This window comes from Phyllobates terribilis, unplaced genomic scaffold (genome assembly GCF_046119375.1).
Source record: "Phyllobates terribilis strain yellow unplaced genomic scaffold, ASM4611937v1 Scaffold_5__5_contigs__length_657084704, whole genome shotgun sequence".
In the NCBI taxonomy this organism is placed as follows: Eukaryota; Metazoa; Chordata; class Amphibia; order Anura; family Dendrobatidae; genus Phyllobates; species Phyllobates terribilis.
The window spans coordinates 201,252,649-201,272,649 of NW_027362765.1; the positions used below are offsets into that span (position 1 = coordinate 201,252,649).

Here is a 20,001-nt window from a genome sequence, read left to right on the forward strand (position 1 = left end):
CCCCCCTCCGTTACCAATTGAGCGAAGTCCATGATGCCCTAATGGACCTAGCAGAAAATATTAGTCTCACAGGAAGCTCCGGAAATGTCTCATGGCTAGAAGCTCAAGGTTTTGCTAAACAAGTTGGAACCTTTTCTTTTGTTACATCTGTTCTAGTATGGTTCAACATTTTGTACGAAATCAATTTGACAAGTAAGTTACTTCAGTCACAAGAATTCGATTTAGCAGCTGCTTCTCAACACCTTGACAAAACAAATAAATATCTGCAATCATTAAGAAGCGATGAAGAGTTTGAGAAGCTGTTAGTTGATGCGAGGGAAATCGCAGAAGAGCTTGGCATACCAGCTAATTTTGAGTCAAGTTCTGCGCCAAAACGTTTAAAGAAAAAAAACAGACAGTTCTCTTATGCAGGGAAAGATGAGCCCATAAGAGATGAGAAACAGAGTTTCAAAATTAACTTTTACTTTGCGATCTTAGATACTGCTATAAATTCAGTTGATGAGCGGTTCACTCAGCTGAAAGAAATGGAATTGAAATTTGGATTTTTGTACCACATCCGTTCACTTGAGGGAAAACCAAGCAAATTTGTTCTGGATAAGTGTAAAGCTCTGGAAAAGTCTCTTACACACAACGAAGTAAAAGACAATCGATGCCATAGAGCTATGTGGTGAACTGCAGGCAATGTCAAGACGTGTTCCAGAAGATTCATCACCAAAAGACGTTCTTGAACTTTTGCTTAAATCTGACTTGAAAGAAAGTGTCCCCAACCTGGTGGTGGCTCGAAGAATTCTTTTGACTCTGCCTGTGTCCGTGGCCTCAGGAGAGAGAAGCTTCTCAAAACTAAAGCTAATTAAAACATATTTAAGGGCAAATATGACGCAAGAGAGGTTGGTTGGCTTGGCAACAATTTCGATAGAATCTGAAGTTGCTAAACAAATTAATCTCGGTGACTTAGTGTCATCCTTTTCCAAAAAAAAGGCAAGGAAACAAAAATTTTAATTACTTATGGTCGTTTTTGTTTTGTGTTATTGATTACTTTGTATATATTGGTCCTATACAACGTCTCAGAAGATTAAAGAGTTAGGAGAGAGTTAATTAATCATTGTTGTTGTGGTTTATTTTGCTCCTAAATTTATATCCCAAGTTTTCATCTACTGCCAAGAATAGTAGGGGCGCAACAAAATAGTTTCGCCTAGGGCGCCGTAATCTCTCGGGCCGGCCCTGCTGTAGCCTTTATGACTCTAGGGTCATGTACGTATCTATCAGTCTATTCAGTCATGCTTGCCAAATGTACCACAATGACACTGATTTTCATTCTAAATCCCCTATTTGTTATCAGCGCACACCTTGTACTCATAGTTATTTGCCATAATCTTGTCCAGTTGGTTTTCTTCCTGCTCTCATCAACCAAATACAAAAGCTGAGTTAGGCTTAGTTTGTGGCCATGAGTCATGGTAGGGGAATGTGCTGGGAGAAGATAATGGACTGAGCTCGCTGTTATGTGGCTTGTATCTGGTCATCACATATTTTAGAATGAGCAGAGCAGTTTTGATGCCATCTATGATATGCTATGTTCCTAGGTTTCTGTTGGGTGAAGAGTACTGACCTTTTTGAGCATGATCTTTTGACCCATGTTTACCAAAAAGTAACAATGGAGCGAGCACCATCTGTATATTGCTGGAGTGCTAACAAACTACGTGTAACACAAATGCAATTCAAAAAAAGAGGAACGAAAAGTACAAAATATCGGTTGCACTTCCTAAATTTGAACAATGTGTAAATATTTATTTAATAACCAACACAAAAGCCTAGAGAAGACAAACTAAAACACTTAAAATTGTGCCAGAACCTTAGGCCAAAAATTGGCACTGGGATACTGCTCATATAACAGACATGAAAACCAATAGAGCCATGTAAATGTGGTGGAAATCACTTCAGAGGAAGCCAACTCCTATGGCGATACGCATGTGGTTCTCTTTCCCATCTGATGATTTTTCTATTAGCAAATTTACCTGATAACTGTGCACATGGCACTTTACTGCACATATCTATTGCATATTTTCTGTTATATATTCCTTTGATACTGGATTATTTATTGTCTGTACATGTGTGTTGCACCTTTTCTTTACTGAATACTACTTGACATCACTTTTAGGGGTAGTGTCCATTCATGCTTATCTCTGATATTCACCACATTTCCATGGCTCTATTAGTTATCATGCCTGCTATATGGATTGGGATTGTGTCCCAGTGCCAATTTTTGACCTAGGAAACAGGTTCTGGCACAATGTGCGCAGTTTTAAATGTTTGTAGTTTATCTTGTCTAGGCGTTTGTTTGTTACTAAATAAATATTAACATTGTTCAAATTTAGGAAGTGCTACCAATATTTTGTACTTTCCTCTTTTTTTATTGCATTCTGACCTATGATCCAATGTTTGAAAGGTAGATAAATAAAAATGTTCCGCTCAGGGTCATAACTAGGCTTTCTTTAAATGTGAAGAAAGGTTTAGTTCCCTGTCCTATACCCTAGCCAAGGCAAAGAAGATTTTTAGCATCACGCACTTGGGTTTTATAACACTAGTGCCCCCTTTTACACCACGTGTATTTGTGAAGGTACATATTCGGGAAAAATTTAGAAAGTCTTGGTTTGGTTTCACACGTCCAACATTAAGGGTTAAAGAATAGACTACAATCAGATTGGCCATGGGTCTCCTGACCCAAACTGAACAAGCTCATATATGCTTATGGTTTAGGTCCTTAAATCCCACGGGTGGTTCATACAGTACTAAGGCCGCGAATGTCAGACTTGTGAAACGGTCCTTAATCAATTACCAATGTACTGTCACATACAGTAAATACAGACTGCAATTAAACTAGAATTGGTTAGGCGTTTTTAGTGCAGGGAGGCTAAAATTACATGTACAAAAACCGAAACCTAAAACTTTTTTGCCAGGTTAGAGTGAGATTTAAATGATTTGTACATCTCAAAAATATTAATTTTGAGGTGACCTTACGATGTGGAGCTCCTTCTATGCAGGTGTCCTGCTCCACACCTTCTGTATAAATTGCTTCTTTACGGTTTCTGGTAATATATCTAGTACAAAGATGTTTATAGTGGATGTGGTGGGCTGTCATGAGCCAAAGCTAGGAGATGGACCTGTGCAAAAAAAACCTGGGACTTTTCTATTTTGATTACGCAGATGAACTGAGAGTAGATCATATTTCTCTGATGAAAATCAGGTTTTTATATACAGAAATTTGTTGGACACTGAGTCTATTACGTTAAACACACTAAACCTATTGTAATGCTGCTTCTGCCAGCTTGTTTTGCTGAAATTGGTACTTCTGCAATCGCTCATATAAAACTGTGCTGCCGACGGCCCATTCTCAGATATTCTGTAGATGGCATATTTGACTTTATAGGGTAAGAGAACTTTCTTCTTTGTGACATGTCTTCTTTTTGAATCAGTATTACGGCAATTTGAAAGTGAGTGATCGTTTTCTTTGTATTAAATTGGTCTGCCAATTTGGTTTTCTATTACGGTCTTTGATATTAGATTGACGTAAGTGGAACTTAACACCTCAGCCTCTTACATGTCAGTCTTCTCAAACATTTCTGTCTTGCCTGCTTTTGGCGATTTCAGTCTAGGAAACTGCTGGCTGTGTCATTCTTTGAAGGGATATTCTTACCACGTAATGTTATGGCATTAGGTCTAAAGGATAAAGTCTTCCTGTGGAGAGTTGAAAGTTGACGTAGGGAGAATTGTATGGATTTGGTAAATGTGCAGAAGCTCTCCAGCCATTGTAATAAATGGGGCTCTCCTATAGATACATAGCTCCTCAGTGTCCTTCCTACCTGCTGAGATCTCGCACTGCTCAGTACAATGATCCTAGAATAAATAATAAAAAAATACAGTGCCTACAAGTAGTATTCAACCCCCTGTAGATTTAGCTGGTTTGATAAGATGCAAATAAGTTCGAGCCTTCAAACTGCAAATGAGAGTAGGTTTTATGAACAGAAGCATAAATCTTACAAACCAAAAAGTTATGTTGCTCAGTTGAATTTTATTAAATTTTAAACATAAAAGTGTGGGTCAATTATTATACAACCCCTATGTTTAATATTTTGTGGAATAACCCTTGTTTGCAATTACAGCTAATAATCGTCTTTTATAAGACCTGATCAGGCTGGCACAGGTCTGTGGAGTTATCTTGGCCCACTCCTCCATGCAGATCTTCTCCAAGTTATCTAGGTTCTTTGGGTGTCTCATGTGGACTTTATTCTTGAGCTCCTTCCACAAGTTTTCAATTGGGTTAAGGTCAGGAGACTGACTAGGCCACTCCAACACCTTGACTTTTTCCCTCTTGAGCCAGGCTTTGGTTTTCTTGGCTGTGTGCTTTGGGTCGTTGTCTTGTTGGAAGATGAAATTACGACCCATCTTAAGATCCTTGATGGAGGAGCGGAGGTTCTTGGCCAAAATCTCCAGGTAGGCCGTGCTATCCATCTTCCCATGGATGCGGACCAGATGGCCAGGCCCCTTGGCAGAGAAACAGCCCCACAGCATGATGCTGCCACCACCATGCTTGACTGTAGGGATGGTATTCTTGGGGTCGTATGCAGTGCCATCCAGTCTCCAAACGTCACGTGTGTGGTTGGCACCAAAGATCTCGATCTTGGTCTCATCAGACCATAGAACCTTGAACCAGTCTGTCTCAGAGTCCTCCAAGTGATCATGAGCAAACTGTAGACGAGCCTTGACATGACGCTTTGAAAGTAAAGGTACCTTACGGGCTCGTCTGGAACGGAGACCATTGCGGTGGAGTACGTTACTTATGGTATTGACTGAAACCAATGTCCCCACTGCCATGAGATCTTCCCGGAGCTCCTTCCTTGTTGTCCTTGAGTTAGCCTTGACTCTTCGGACAAGCCTGACCTCGGCACGGGAGGACACTTTCAAAGGCTGTCCAGGCCGTGGAAGGCTAACAGTAGTTCCATAAGCCTTCCACTTATGGATGATGCTCCCAACAGTGGAGACAGGTAGGCCCAACTCCTTGGAAAGGGTTTTGTACCCCTTGCCAGCCTTGTGACCCTCCACGATCTTGTCTCTGATGGCCTTGGAATGCTCCTTTGTCTTTCCCATGTTGACCATGTCTGAGTGCTGTTCACAAGTTTGGGGAGGGTCTTAAATAGTCAGAAAAGGCTGGCAAAAGAGATCTTTAATCCACACATGTGAAGCTCATTATTCTTGGTGCCTGAACTACTTCTTAATACTTTAGGGGGACCAAACAGAATTCTTGTGGTTTGAGGGGTTGAATAATAAATGACACTCTGAATTAACTTTTAACATTTTAAAAAAACAAAAACAAAATTTGCTGCAGTGCATTTCCCACTTCCAGGCTGATCTACAGTACAAATGTCACAATGCCAAGTTAATTCCGCATGTGTCAACCAGCTAAATCTGCAGGGGGTTGAATACTACTTGTAGGCACTGTGTGTGTATATATATATATATATATATATATATATATATATATATATATATATATATATATATATATATATATATATATATATATATATATATATATATATATATATATATATATATATATATATATATATATATATATATATATATATATATATATATATATATAAATATATCTATATCAAAAGTTTGGACACACCTTCTCATTTAAAGATTTTTCTGTATTTTCATGACTATGAAAATTGTACATTCACACTGAAGGCATCAAAACTATGAATTAAGGCAAAGAGGTAGTCACCAGAAATGGTTTTCACTTCACAGGTGTGCCCTGTCAGGTTTAATAAGTGGGATTTCTTGCCTTATAAATGGGGTTGGGATCATCAGTTGTGTTGTGCAGAAGTCTGGTGGATACACAGCCGATAGTCCTACTGAAAACCATTTCTGGTGACTACCTCTTTAAGCTCATCAAGAGAATGAGAATGCCAAGAGTGTGCAAAGCAGTCATCAAAGCAAAAGGTGGCTACTTTGAAGAACCTAGAATATAAGACATATTTTCAGTTGTTTCACACTTTTTTGTTAAGTATATAATTCCACGTGTTAATTCATAGTTTTGATGCCTTCAGTGCGAATGTACAATTTTCAAAGTCATGAAAATACAGAAAAATCTTTAAATGAGAAGGTGTGTCCAAACTTTTGGTCTGTACTAATTATATATATATATATATATATATATATAATATATATATATATATATATATATATATATATAATTTTTTGAGATCTACCTGTAACCTTAGTATTTTCTTTAATCCTCCTTTTACAGCAATGGTCTTCGTTTTTTTTTACAGATGGCTCAGTGTGTCACAAAGATCCAGTTGTCCATTTCTTGCTCAGATCTTTTGGATAAGGATATTGGATCCAAATCTGATCCATTGTGTGTAGTTCTGCAAAGCATTGGTGATGGAAAATGGTCAGAGGTACAGTAAGTACTACATTTTCCATAAAAGGGAACCTGTTCGCCATGACATGACATGCTATGCAATCTGTGAACACCATATAATTGAGCTGAACAGATTGGTATATAGGTTTGTGGGAAAATATTCAGTGTAGCTTGTATATTTTTAAATCCCTGCTCATTCTGGACTTGGTAATAAATGGGGAATCCTGGTTGGTGACTGACAGTTCTCTATGTGCCCACTTCTGTACAGAAGGCTGTCAATCACCAAGTAGGACCACCCCTTGACCGTTAAGCCCAGAATGACTGAACCTTTTCCCAGAAATATGTATATCAATCTGTTCAGCTCCTCCTGCTTTATAATATGCTGCCGTAGGTTGTACAGAATTTCCAAGATACTTCAGTAAACCACAGATAACATTATAGACCCTGCCAAATAGACAAGTCTGATATGTACCGTGATACACAGAGGCTGCAGATGCTAAAAAGTCCAAAATGTTTAATGTAAACCTATTGTAAAATGCCTTTAGCCAAAGAATACATGCATTTGCGTGTAAGGGGAAAAAGTCCCCAGAGTTGTCCACTATCATTTTATTTATATTAGTAATTTCATTTTATTCATTTTTTTTTTCCCACTGCGAGAATCTAGCAACAAGTTATACATTTTTAGCCAGACAAGAGGATTGACTCAGATTTTTAATTGTCACACTCTATTCTTTTCACTCTAGTTGGCTCGAACAGAGAGGGTGAAGAACTGTCAGAGCCCAGAGTTCTCCACAAAGCCTGTCATTGATTACTACTTTGAGAAAGTACAGAGCATCAAGTTTGGCGTGTATGACATTGACAACAAGTCGGTGGACCTGAATGATGATGATTATCTTGGAGGGTTTGAGTGTACTCTTGGTCAAGTATGTAGTAGTGTATAAACGTACAATTATATATTGTTGTCTGTAGCTTGCACAATTTGTGGGCTTATTTTTTATTTTGTGCTGTATTTCTAATGGTTTTCAAATGGTTCTTTCACCAGATTGCACAATAGAAATTGTATATATAATTAAATAGATCTTAGATCTATTCAAGATGCTGTTTTTACTTCGAAAATCTGTCAGAATGAATCTACAATCATATATGAAAGGTTAAAGGGGTTGTCTGGTCAAAAGTGATAAGTCTGCCGTCACTGTGTGACTGCAGACTTATGAATCGCCCCAGGGCACTGTGCACAGCAGGGATTCGGCGATATGAGACCTGGTAAAGGAGGGTATGTATGTGTTATACATAGCCCCGGACAGTGGGCGTGGCATCACTCTCCATACACTTGTATTGAGCGAGGCTGCGCCTTCTAGTCGGACGTGCCCACTGGCCGTCCACGTCACTAGACGGGGTGTGGCCTCGCTCAATACAAGTGTATGGAGAGAGGCAGCACTGAATGGCGTATACTTAGCCTCCGGTCCCAGCTTTCATACTGGCAAATCCCCGCTGCTCAGTGTGTGCGCTGGGGGGATTCATAAGTCTGCAGTCACTCTGTGACTTTTAACCGGACAACTTCTTTAACTCTGTCTCCTCTCACCTAGCCTGGTTGACAGCTCCTCAGTGTCCCTCCTACCTGCTGAGATCTCACACTGCTCAGTACAAGGACTTGGAATCATGAGCTAATTCATTCATGCCCATCTTAAATATCAGGATTAACTGGCCATTCTGACACGGATTTTCAAAGTAACTACACCATTCTCATTAGGTAAGAGGGATAGTCAATAATGAATGCAGTTTGTATTGTGAAATGTTAAAAAGATAATAAAAGAAGAAAACGTTTTACTCCCCCCTCCTCGGGTCCAGCAGAGAGTCTCTGGCGCTGATCCTGTGCCTGTTATTGTCTGTAGCAGTGTTGTCACATAGACATTGCTGCAGGCAATCTGTGAGCTCAATGGCCCTTTCCAGTTAGAAGGCATGAGACGCTCAGAGCCACTGGGCTTGCTGATTGGGTGCAGCGATTTTGACGTGATGTCAGCGCTTATAGCCAATGACACCGGGAGCAACGAGCGGTGGAGCCTCTGCCATGGGCACTGGGTGAATGAGTAAAGCAATGTGGTGTTGTGGTGTGTGTTTTTTTTTTTTTTTTTTTTTTTAAACAAACTGTGACTGGATACAGGGGTTTTCAATAACTGGAACATCTTAAGGGTACAGTTTTCCACTATACTTTGAGTATTAATTGCTCACTGTTTTTCAAGATCCCTTTTAAGACTGTGTTATTCAGTGGATCAAAATATTCTGGTCAATTGAACGTTGCACAGATGTATGATTCGTTACAGTATAGAGAACAGTTCTGTTTGCACTGAGCTGTGCATCTGTGTGACATGAAGACCCTTTTTATTCACTGGAAGTAAGCAAGCAAGTAAAGTTCCTATAAGATAACAGCAGAGATCTTGAAAACCATATAGATTTGACAATATGCATAAGCCCAAATTCATAAAAGCAATTTTACCAAAATCCTGGCGTAAATTGCTTTGAAAAGTCTCCATTTCAACTTTTTGTAATTTTCATGCTTTTTTCTCCCAGCTCAGTGAAAATGGGTAGGATGGGGGCGATGGCTAGGTTCCTTACGCCAGAAATCTTATCCATTCAGGGAGTGAAGTATGATTTCTGGCATGGCACACAGAGGCGCACACCACTCGTCGGTCAGTCTTGGTTCATGAAGTGGCGTGCGTCAGGAGTGTCTGACCCAATCTCGACCAGTTAGAAAATTGCCAGTCTTGATGAATTGGGGCCAGAGTATATTGGAAAATTGCTGAACTATTCAGATCTAAAAGATAACCTTTGTTAAAATTATAACACCTCTTTAAAGGGAACCTGTTAGTAGATTCATTCCTCCCAATTCATGGGGCGCAATTGCAGCCAAGTATGTCTCTCTAAAATGATCTTCCATTTCACAGAAAACCTAGCTTGAAAAGTCGGCTGGGGACCATAGTGTGCAACCTAACTGACTAGTCCGGCATAACCCCTTCTTGGTCTGCTTCTCTCCACCCTGCTATAGGTGTATCACCAGTCTCTCCTATGTGTATGCTCACACAGCCAGGCTGTTTCATGTTGCCAATTGTTCAGACAGCATGAATCTAGTGACAGGTTCTCTTTTAATTGCTTGTGTTTTTTATGCCCCAATATCAGGGTAGAGAAATGTCCCAGAAATTCCCGAATGTCCATAATAATAAACCACTTTTTATTTCCTTGACTGTAAGAAAAAAAAAAAAGAAAAAAAAAAGTAAAATCAATATTTGACTTGACCACCTTTTTCCTTCAAAACCGTATCAATTCTCAGAGGTACATTTGTACAAAGTCTGGGACTTTATAGGATTATAGTCAGGTGTATGATTAACCAATTGTACTAAGGTGATTAGTGATCATCATTTTCATATGTAGGTTGAAACAGTCATTAGCTGCAACAGAAATAGCTGTGTAAGAGGCTTAAAGCTGGTTGAGGAACAGCTACAAAGTTGAGGTTGTGGGAAGACCAACACATGTTATAGGTCATACACCATGCTGCATCAGCAAGGTCTCTCCTAGGCAAAGATTTCCAAACAGACTGAGGTTTCAAGATGTGATGTTCAAGCTCTTTTCAAGAAACTCCAAGAAAGGGTCAACAGTGAAGACCATACATGCAGTAGTCGGCCAAGGAAAATTTAATGCAGCCAATGAAGACATATCATCATGCTTTTGGTTCCATTTGAAATTGGAAGTTGTCCAACCATGCCATTAGCTTAGTACTGACAGCAACTAGTGGGACCCAGCCACATCCATCTACTTTTCTGAGAAGTCTGGCCAGATGTGGTCTTTATGGATGTAAAAATGCAAGGTACAACAGAAGGCAATTTGATCACCAAAGGGCCAGAGAGTGGTAAAATAATGAATGCCTACAGGCAACCTTGAAGCATGGTGGAGGATTTTTGCAAGTTTGCAGTCTTTCAACAAATGTAATTAAGAGTTTGGTCAGAATTAATTGTGTCCTCCATGCTAAGTAATAGAGGCATACTTATCCACCATGCAACTGATTGTCTTCAAGTTTATTCTGACAACGACCCCAAACTTACAGCCAATGTCATCCAAAACTATCTTCAGCATAAAAAACAAAACAAGGAGTCCTGGAAGTGATATGCCACATAGAACACTGATTTCAAGATCATCGATTCTGTCTGGGACTACATAGAGACAGAGTTGCCCCAACCTACATCCGCAGAAGATCTGTAGTTAGTTCTTCCAAGATGTTTGGAACAATCTGCACGTCGAGTTTATTCAAAAACTGTGTACAAATGAAACTAGAAGAATTGATGCTGTTTTGATGGCAAAGAGTGGTCGCACCAAATATTATTTTAATTCAGATGTTTTTATATATTTCGTGTTTTTGTTAATTTTTAAAAATAAACTAACACTTCTTCTATTTTTTTTTCTTACTTTGCAACATTTTTTACACACCTGCCAAAAACTTTTGCACAGTACTGTATATTGCCATATAAGTACACATTTAATCACACTTTTCAGTCCAGGCAATTCATAATATAATCCCCCCTTTATAAATGTGAAGAAATATAATTTTGGTGAAAATTAGTGATTATTAGGAATACATGAAGCTTGTTTTTGTAATTTACTTTTAGATTGTGTCCAATCGTAAGTTTAAGGGACCACTGGAGCTGAAGAAGGGAAAGCCTGCCGGGAAGGGAACAATAACTGTAAGTTTAGACATTTGTGCTTGCAAATCTGTTTTAATCTAAATAGCCACAGATAATGGCTGAATCTTTTATGTGCTTTGATTGCAGCCCTTGTTGGCTTTGTGTTTGGCTGATGTCCCAGTATTTTTCATCATGTTATCTTACTGGAGTGCATCTTAATAATTTATGGAACACGAAAGTTAAAAGCTAAATGGGAATAAAGTACTTTCTTCAAAGGCCTCTTTTTAAATGAAAATTGCAAGTTGGCTTACATCACCTATGATTTGTCATACAGTCCTTGTTTGTGCTCGAGAAACCGCATTCGGCAAATGTGCCGAATCTCTGAAGCTGAACACAATGGGACTAACACACGAGCAAAATTTGCAAAAAGCATAAAATATGTAAATCTTCCAGTAATATTGGTGTGTATGTAATATATATTTATATTATAGCAAAAATTTTAGATTTTCCCTTTTTTCTACTAGATCATCGCTGAAGAAATCAAGGACACTCGGGTTGTAAATCTTGAAGTGGAGGCTAGGAATCTAGATAAAAAGGTATCCACCTAAGATAAATAATGAGCTGTGAAGTAGTAAGGTCATTGTAATGGGACTCTGTCAGCACCGAATGACTGTTGAAACTAAATCCTGCCACTCGGTGCTTCACAGCGGCCAAACATTTAACTCCACCTTCCCACCTGTTTGTTTTTCCTAAGTCTCCACCCTCTCGCTCCCTTCTGTGACCGCTTTGGCTTCATAGAGCCAGAGAAGGGTGGAGATGGATGGAAACCAAGCAAGTGGGAAGGTGTACTTAACCCCTTAGTGAGGGAGCCAATTATGTCCTTAATGACCGGGCCAAATATTCCAATTCTGACCACTGTCACTTTGAGGTACTAACTCTGGAACGCTTCAACGTATCCTGCTGGTTATGAGAGCGTTTTTTCATGACATATTGTACTACACAATAGTGGTAAAAAAAATTGATATTACTTACGTTTATTTGTGGAAAAAAAACAAAACGGTAATTTGGTGAAAACTTAGAAAATTTTGCTATTTTCAAACTTTGAATTCTTATGCCCTTAAATCAGAGATGGGTCACACAAAATAGTTAATAAATAATATTTCCCAAATGTCTACTTTACATCAGCACAATTTTTTTTTAGAAAGTTGTAAGGGTTAAAATTTGAGCAGCGATTTTTCTCATTTTTCCAACAAAATTTTCAAAACCATAATAAATATATATATATATATATATATATATATTATTATATTATATTTATTAGATTTTTTTTTTTTTTTTTTTTTTTTTTTAGGGACCACATCACATTTGAAATGACTTTGAGGGGTCTATATGACAGAAAATACCCAAAAGTGACACCATTCTAAAAACTGCACCCCTCAAGGTGCTCAAAACCACATTCAAGAACTTTATTAACCCTTCAGGTGCTTCACATGAACTGAAGCAACATAGAAGGAAAAAATGAACATTTTACCTTTTTTTTTTTTTTTTTTCCACAAACCTTTTACTTCAGAGCCCAATTGTTTATTTTCACAAGGGTAACCAGAGAAAATGGTCCACAAAATTTATTGTGCAATTTCTCCTGAGTAAGCCGATACCCCATATGTGGGGGAAAGCCACTATTTGGGTGCATGACAGGGCTCAGAAGGGAAGGAGGCAATGTTGACTTTGAACGCAAATTTGGCTGGAATCTAGAGCGTATGCCATGTCACGTTTAGAGAGCCCCTGATGTGCCTAAACAGTGGAAACCCCCCCCCCCCCACCACCACCACCACCACCACCAGTGACTCCATTTTGGAACCTAGACCCCCCCCCCCTCTCCCCCCAAGGATTTTATCAAGGGGTATAGTGAGCATTTTGAACCCAGAGTTACAACACAGAATTTTATATTATGTTGTCATATTGAATACGTAGTCATTAGTGTTGCTCGCTGCTTGAGTTTGCATCGGGTACTCGGGTAGGCACAGAGTAACGCGGGTGCTTGAGTGACATGCTCAAGTCCCCGCACTGCATGTTTCACGGCTATTAGCCAAAAAAAAAAACATCCGGGGATCACCCATTTATGGCAGGCAATCCCAGCGTGTTTTTTTTTTGGCTGTATAATAGCCGCGAAACATGTGGGGCAGGTACTCTATCATGTCACTCAAGCACCCGCGATACTCTGCATTGGGTGCTCGGGTATACACAAACTCAAGAAGCGAGGAACACTAATGACAACTTATTGAATATGACGACCTAATATTATCAAATTCTGTGTCGTACCTCTGGGTTCAAAATGCTCAACACTAGTCGCCATATCGTCATTACTTTTTTTTCTTTACTTTTGAAAAAATCCCAACCCTCCTAATTCCAACACCTGCAAAGAATGGAATTTTTTTTTTTTTTTTTATAATTTTTATCTAACCAAGGGGGTGAACAAATGGGAGTTTGACTTACAATTATTTTTTTTTCTTTTTTTTTTTTTCTTGTGATCACAGTAATCAAAAGGAACAAATAGGGAAAACTCTCCTGCCAGCAGATATCATTGCAACCGCGGGTACAGTTTCAGTAGCTGAGAACCCGGAGATTTTCTGACTTTGGGAGAGCGCTACAGCCTTGTTCCCGATCGCCGTTTTAAAACTGCAATGAAGGAATAAGGCCCCTTAACGACTGCCTTTTTAAGGGGTTAAATGACTGGCCGCCATGAAGCACCGAGCGCCTGTACTTGGTTTCAGCAGTCATTCTATGCTGACAGTCCCTTCATGTTTTGAACTTTAAAGTTCAGTTTGTCCAGATTTTTTTCAGACATGGAACATGTCTGAGTTTGACATTTTCTATTCATACATTTCATTGGGGGAGGCACTTGCAGTGTTTGTCATTACCTATCAATGGCCCCCTAAGACCATAATCGCCCAATGTAAGGCTGCCTTATGATATACTTTAGTCTAAGTTGTTACTTTGAGTCCAGTCCTTCTGCATACTTGGTACCAGCTTTTGTATACATTGGCACTATGTAAACAATACAAAGTTAATATTCCACTGAAACTTTCCCATGAAATAATCATAAGAGAATGAGTATGTTACAATACTAGATGTAATCATTTATAATTGTATATTGTGCTGTTTATGGGATTCTAGTCTTGAAGTTATTTCTGCTCTGACATGAATCAATTTTTAAGTATCTGAAGGGAAGGAAAATATGCTAGTATTAGACATTTCATGTTGCCTCGTGATCTACACCTTTTTACTAAAGTTTTTGCACACTTTTTAAAGGGTTTTCTGATACTAATCTATTGATGACCTATCCATAGAATAAGTCATCCATATTGGATCACGGGCACCGCCATTGCTCAGCTGATATCTGCTCTGGCAGCAACCGGGTCTAAGTAATGTATGGAGTGGAACATAGTTAAGTACTTGGTAGTGGCTACTAAATATTGTACGCAGCTGTGCTGTTCCGCTCTTTCCATTGCTTATATCCAGCCTTTGCCGGAGCAAATATTAGCTGATTGGTGGGGGTGCCATCAGTCAGACCCAGCAATCTCCTATTGATGACCTATGCTATGTAAAGACCAGTACTTTCGACCTGGACGACTTCTTGCCTTCTATTTCATTATATTACAATAACATTGCCACCATTGTGGTGTTTTTGTGTATTTTATACTTGCATAGTTTGAAATTGGTATGTTTATCAGGTTTTTTGATTTAAAAAAAAAAAAAAAAAAAAAAAAAAAAATTCCAATATTAAATTTTTTTTTTATTTTTTTTTTTTAACCTTTACCCTGCTTTAGGATTTCCTTGGCAAATCTGATCCATTCCTGGAATTATTTAGGCAAGGAGATGATGGCTCCTGGCAGTTGGCTTACAGATCTGAGGTACAGTAAAATGTCTGTAGCGCCACAAAATGCCTGCATGTGTAATATAATTATCTGTATTGCCAGATATGGTGAGGGCTGATTTTTCTGCTATTATAATTGCATTCACACATTGTTACCCGATCCCTTACTGGAGGATTGTGCACTTTTGTCTAAATCAGGAAGTGTACACGATCCCTCAGAGGGGAGGAGGTGCTTCTGAAGTGGTAGTGTGAGGAAGAGGGTAGCATCATGGAGGTCCTGGATGCAGAGGAGAGCAGTGTGCTCTCTGGAAGGACAAGCTGCACAAGGCAGGGTCCAGTCCCTAGTGCCACAGAGACTTCCAGAGACCGTGCTAAACTGAAAGATTGCTCGGTCTTCATACAACGAGCAGAAGAGCGCTTTTGCCCAGGGGCTCAATAGCTGCATAGGATCAAGAACACTGCTGCAAGAGAAAGTGAGTGTTCTGACAGGATTCACATTGCCTGCTCGCTGGAAGGGATCACAGATCCTGTAACTATTCACCTTGGACCCCTGGGGATCCAAGGAATTTTCAACCAGAGGTATACTTAGCAGCAGGAAGGCTACACAACCTCACAGCAGAGAATCTGAGCCCTCACCATGCAGGCCTGACCAAAACCCTGTATGTGAATTGTATAGAAGCTTCTGGAACTGTTTGCAGAACTCCAGTAAAAGGTACAAACTGGTTATTACCCTATCTAAAGCTGATTATTTTCTGCTGCGCCTTTCCTGCTCCAACTTCCCTGGGAGCTGGCACTGCTCATCACCACTTAACTCCCAGGGGCCTTCATCAGTGCCCGGCCATACCAGGCCGAACATCCCAACTGGCGTCACGAACCCTTTTTATTTTATTATTAACCTCCACAATTGATAAAGACTGGCGTGCACCCCCCCCGGTTAGACCAGACGAGCACTCGGACCGCCGTGCACCAGTACCATGACCGAAGCGGCCCGATCTGGGGCGGGACATCTGCCCACCTTTTCTACAATTCATTTCTGCAAGCTGTAACAAAATAGATATTTATTACCTGGTTGGCATGGCCTTATTAAGATGGCATATGGGTGTCATAGTGAGGAAGATCTCCCACCTGGTACCCCCTTCTATAAACCATAATTTCTAGTGTGTTTGAACTTCTCATATAATTAAAGGGAATCTGTCAGAAGGATCAACCCTCCTAATCCATCTATATGGACATGCAGGCCCTAAAAACTAGAATAAAATGATACCCTGATATTTCTGTGATCCGATGTCTTATTCCAGAGATATTCACATTGTTTTTTAATGTAAAAGCGCTTTTAAGATTTCTGGACCGGACACAGATCTCCAGCAGAGTCGGACCTGCATGCCCACGTAGACGACTTAGGAGGGTTTATCCTACTGACATATTCCCTTTAAAGCATCTGAATGGCTACTATGCAATAGGAAACATCATTCAGGGAAAAAGCCTGCCTGGCTATGTCCTTCCCTTCTAAATGCTTCTGTTTTCTGGGGATGCCAGGTGCCATTCCTGCAGTGATAATCTCTTCCCATGGCAGCTAAAGATGGCAATGATCAGAAAATAAATCCTCACACGTTGTCTTCCGTGCAGTGAAACCTACTAATCTTTTCCTTGCTGATATGCAATTCTCTTATTGCATTTTTCTCTGCCAAATTTGTGTATTGTTCATATGTGCTCCATGTCTAATTTATCTCCTATTTGCAACAGGTTATCAAGAACAACCTCAATCCCTGCTGGAAGAAGTTCAGCGTCCCCCTGCAGAGCTTATGTGGCGGGGACTTGAACAAGCCCATCAAAGTAAGAACTAGGAATACTTAGGACTGTTTGGGCATTTCACCAAAATTAATAATTTCTCAGAGCTGAACATACTGAGAAGAGGGGCTATCACATAAGAGTTTCTGAATGACAAATCATCCAAAAATGTGACCCATAACTCTCAACAAATGAGGCATAATTAGGAAAACATGTTCGACCTCAAAACTCTCAGATGATGGCCGCACATTCAAAAGGCCTGATTTTCCATAATAACCAGAGTTCAAATTTTATTCATTAAATTGCACTAAAAACAGGCCCCAATTGACTAAGACTTATACACGCCAGTTTTAATAAGGGGTGTGCAAGAAAAGGTTGCGCCAAATTAATTAAGTGGCATGCGACTCTTAATGAGTTTGGTGCATCTTATCAGCTGCATGCCCCTCCATGTGCCTCACTCTGAAATGCTACTCCAGTCAGGGACTGGAGTAACACTTCTAGCGTAAAAAAAAATCAGTACTTTTGAAAAATTTGACAACCGGGCATAGCCATGACCCATCTTGGCTCTGCTCATTCTGGCGAAGCTGCCTGAAACTAGAGAGGAAATGCCAAATGTTTCAAAATTTTGTGACTTTTCAAAGTGTTTTACGCCAGACTGGGGTAAACATTTTGGTGAATCTGAGCCATAGACTTGATTTTGTTCTAAATCTTTGTCTTAGTATGGCATTTGCAAACAGTATTTCAAATCAAATGTATTGGTGCCAATGTTTTTTGTTTAGATTTTCATTGCGGAAAATTTTTTCTTGCTTTACTAACTGAATGTTTTCAGATTTATTTATTTTTTCATTTTTTTTTAGGGTTTTAAGGAAACTTGACAGCTTTGTTGAAAGAAGAAACTTGCATTTGCTGTTCAATGGTCATTTCTAGTTAGGGCTCATGCACCTTTAGTGTGGAAGCCACTCTCCTTTCAGTGCCATACAGGCTTTGTGTGTACAGAGAGATTCTCCCTAAAAAGTAATGCTTTTAGGGGTGCATAGCTATGTATATTCAGTGTCTAATGATTTTTGCCAGATTCGTATAGGATCCAACAGATAAAACATTTCTCTTTGAAATCTTTTAGGGGTATAGGAGGCATTTTAGAGGCCTTACTTTGGCTCCATACAAAGCAGAACATTAATATGGCCTTACGCATAAGCCTTAAAAAAAAAAAATAAAAAAAAAAAAAAATTTCAATTTTCATAGACTGTTTTACTTGTATAGCATAGTATTCATTCTGAAGGTAAAAAAATGAAATGTGTGGCTTGGCTCACTGCTGTGTTTTAATGTTAGGTCTCAGTTAGCGATCATGATGACAGCTCCAGCTCTGATCTCATAGGAGAATTCGAGTGCGTGACATCCAAGCTGCTGGGAGCTCAGGAGCAAGCGGTGAGCCCGATAACCTTTCTCACTGCCTACCTCTCTTCCTCTAGGTGCACTGTACTGATTATGATAGCGATGGCTCTCATGACTTAATAGGGATATTTGAGACTAACTTGTCTCAGCTGCAGAAAGCAGGAGGAGGTACTCCGGTGAGCTCTGTTCATTGTTTTTACTCATAACTTCTTAATAATAACTTCACTTTAATTATTTTTTTTATTTGTATGGGGCCATTGAGCTATTTGTTTCTCTTATTCTAAAGACTTAATCTTGCAGATATGAAGTGCTGTATAATTTTATGGTGCTGGTCTTCTATTCGCATATGTTCAATAAATGCATGTTGTAATTTAACGTTATGGAGATTCTTAGGATTCTTCTAGTGGTTTGTGACTTAATCATTGAAATCCCTTTTATGTATAGGTGGAATTTGAATGTATTAATCCCCAGAAGAAGCAGAAGAAGAAGGGTTATAAGAACTCTGGGGTTGTTCGGGTCAAGTCTTGCAAAGTAAGTTACTTTTAATGCCTTTATAAATTATGGAGATATTTGGTGGCTTATAGGTGACAGCGTAACATCTGGTATTCCCCACTGAAGTTGATTTTAGCACATTAGACTACTTCATCTCACTATTAATGCATGTTAGTAGGGGTAGCAGAAGTTAAATACATAATAGAATATTTTATATCAATGTTCTATGAAATCGTATTTTAGGGAGTCTGTCAACCAAACTGACAGAATATGCTTCTCCCTTCTTCTTTCTCCATTTTTCAAGTTGAAGATGCTTCAGGAATCACTTCTTTTCTCTGACTTTTTGCAAACCTGATGCATGTTTTTGGTCCTTTCCTGAGTGCCCGTTTTAGGTTTTTGACAGCGTGTGTTTTTTTTTTTTTTTTTTTTTTTTTTTTTCCTTTTCTTCTTTCCTTAAGCTCCAAAGAACAATGCAGCCACTGCTAGCGTTTTTTGCAGCAAAATGCTGATGGCCTTCCCATTGACTTGCATTGTAAAGCATTGAGTGTCATCAGAGCCTGAAGAAGGGTTTGCTCCCTTCTTGTATCCACTTGTCGGAAACCTGAAGCAGTAAAAAGATGCTCAAAAGTCTGAACATATGAACATCAAGTAGTATAGAAATGAATATGTTCATTCTTTTGAGTGATTTGTTAGCTCTTTTTTAGATGGATTTCGGAGGCGACCAACTGCAAACCCACCCAAAAGAAACCACATGTGAACATAGCGTTAATGTTGTCATTGCTGACTCCATTCTTCAAAAACTGCAATTGTTTAATCAAATATGCAAATTAGTACTCCATGCACCCTGGGTATGGCTAAGAGACTTGGCGCCCTGTTCAGCCCACTGATTTTTGCATGCCCCTGCCTCCCCCACTAGTGATTTGACAGCATTGGCTTACCTGAAGCAAGCACCGCTTGCTGAGAGAGTGCAGAGAAGAGTGCATTGAGCATCCTTATTACTATATTTGATTAGATTTCAGTCTCTACAGGACAGATGCAGTGATTAAACCACTTAAGGTGCCATTTTCTTGTTGGGGGTGGGATTGGGGGCTATATATCGCACACAAGGATATGTGCTTAGGTTACACTGTCAGGGCTGACAGACTTCCTTTTAAACCTATTGCAATAAAAAATGCACCAGCTAGAATATTACAAGATGTGCAGATGTAGTGTAGTGTCTTGCAGAACGTTTTATTGTCTCATTCTGCTTTTACCTCTCATTATATTGTCTTTTTTAGATCGATGTAGAGTATTCCTTCCTGGATTATGTGATGGGTGGTTGCCAGATCAACTTCACGGTAAATAATTTCACACAT

The 20,001-nt window shown here is 39.4% G+C and overlaps 1 protein-coding gene across 2 annotated transcripts in view; it reads left to right on the top strand.

The window, feature by feature from the left end:
- The window catches only part of CPNE1 (copine 1), a 62,266-nt gene that overhangs the window by 21,694 nt on the left and 20,571 nt on the right, over nt 1-20,001 (top strand). Inside the window, exons 2-10 of one of the 2 annotated variants that reach the window (XM_073683717.1) lie at nt 6,339-6,467; nt 7,174-7,353; nt 11,086-11,160; nt 11,625-11,696; nt 14,928-15,011; nt 16,718-16,807; nt 18,092-18,187; nt 18,599-18,685; nt 19,924-19,983. In XM_073683717.1, the coding sequence (XP_073539818.1) occupies nt 6,339-6,467; nt 7,174-7,353; nt 11,086-11,160; nt 11,625-11,696; nt 14,928-15,011; nt 16,718-16,807; nt 18,092-18,187; nt 18,599-18,685; nt 19,924-19,983 (873 nt within the window). Of the gene's footprint in view, nt 1-6,338; nt 6,468-7,173; nt 7,354-11,085; nt 11,161-11,624; nt 11,697-14,927; nt 15,012-16,717; nt 16,808-18,091; nt 18,188-18,231; nt 18,331-18,598; nt 18,686-19,923; nt 19,984-20,001 lie in introns of both variants that reach the window. The other variant, XM_073683716.1, reaches the window with a different exon arrangement.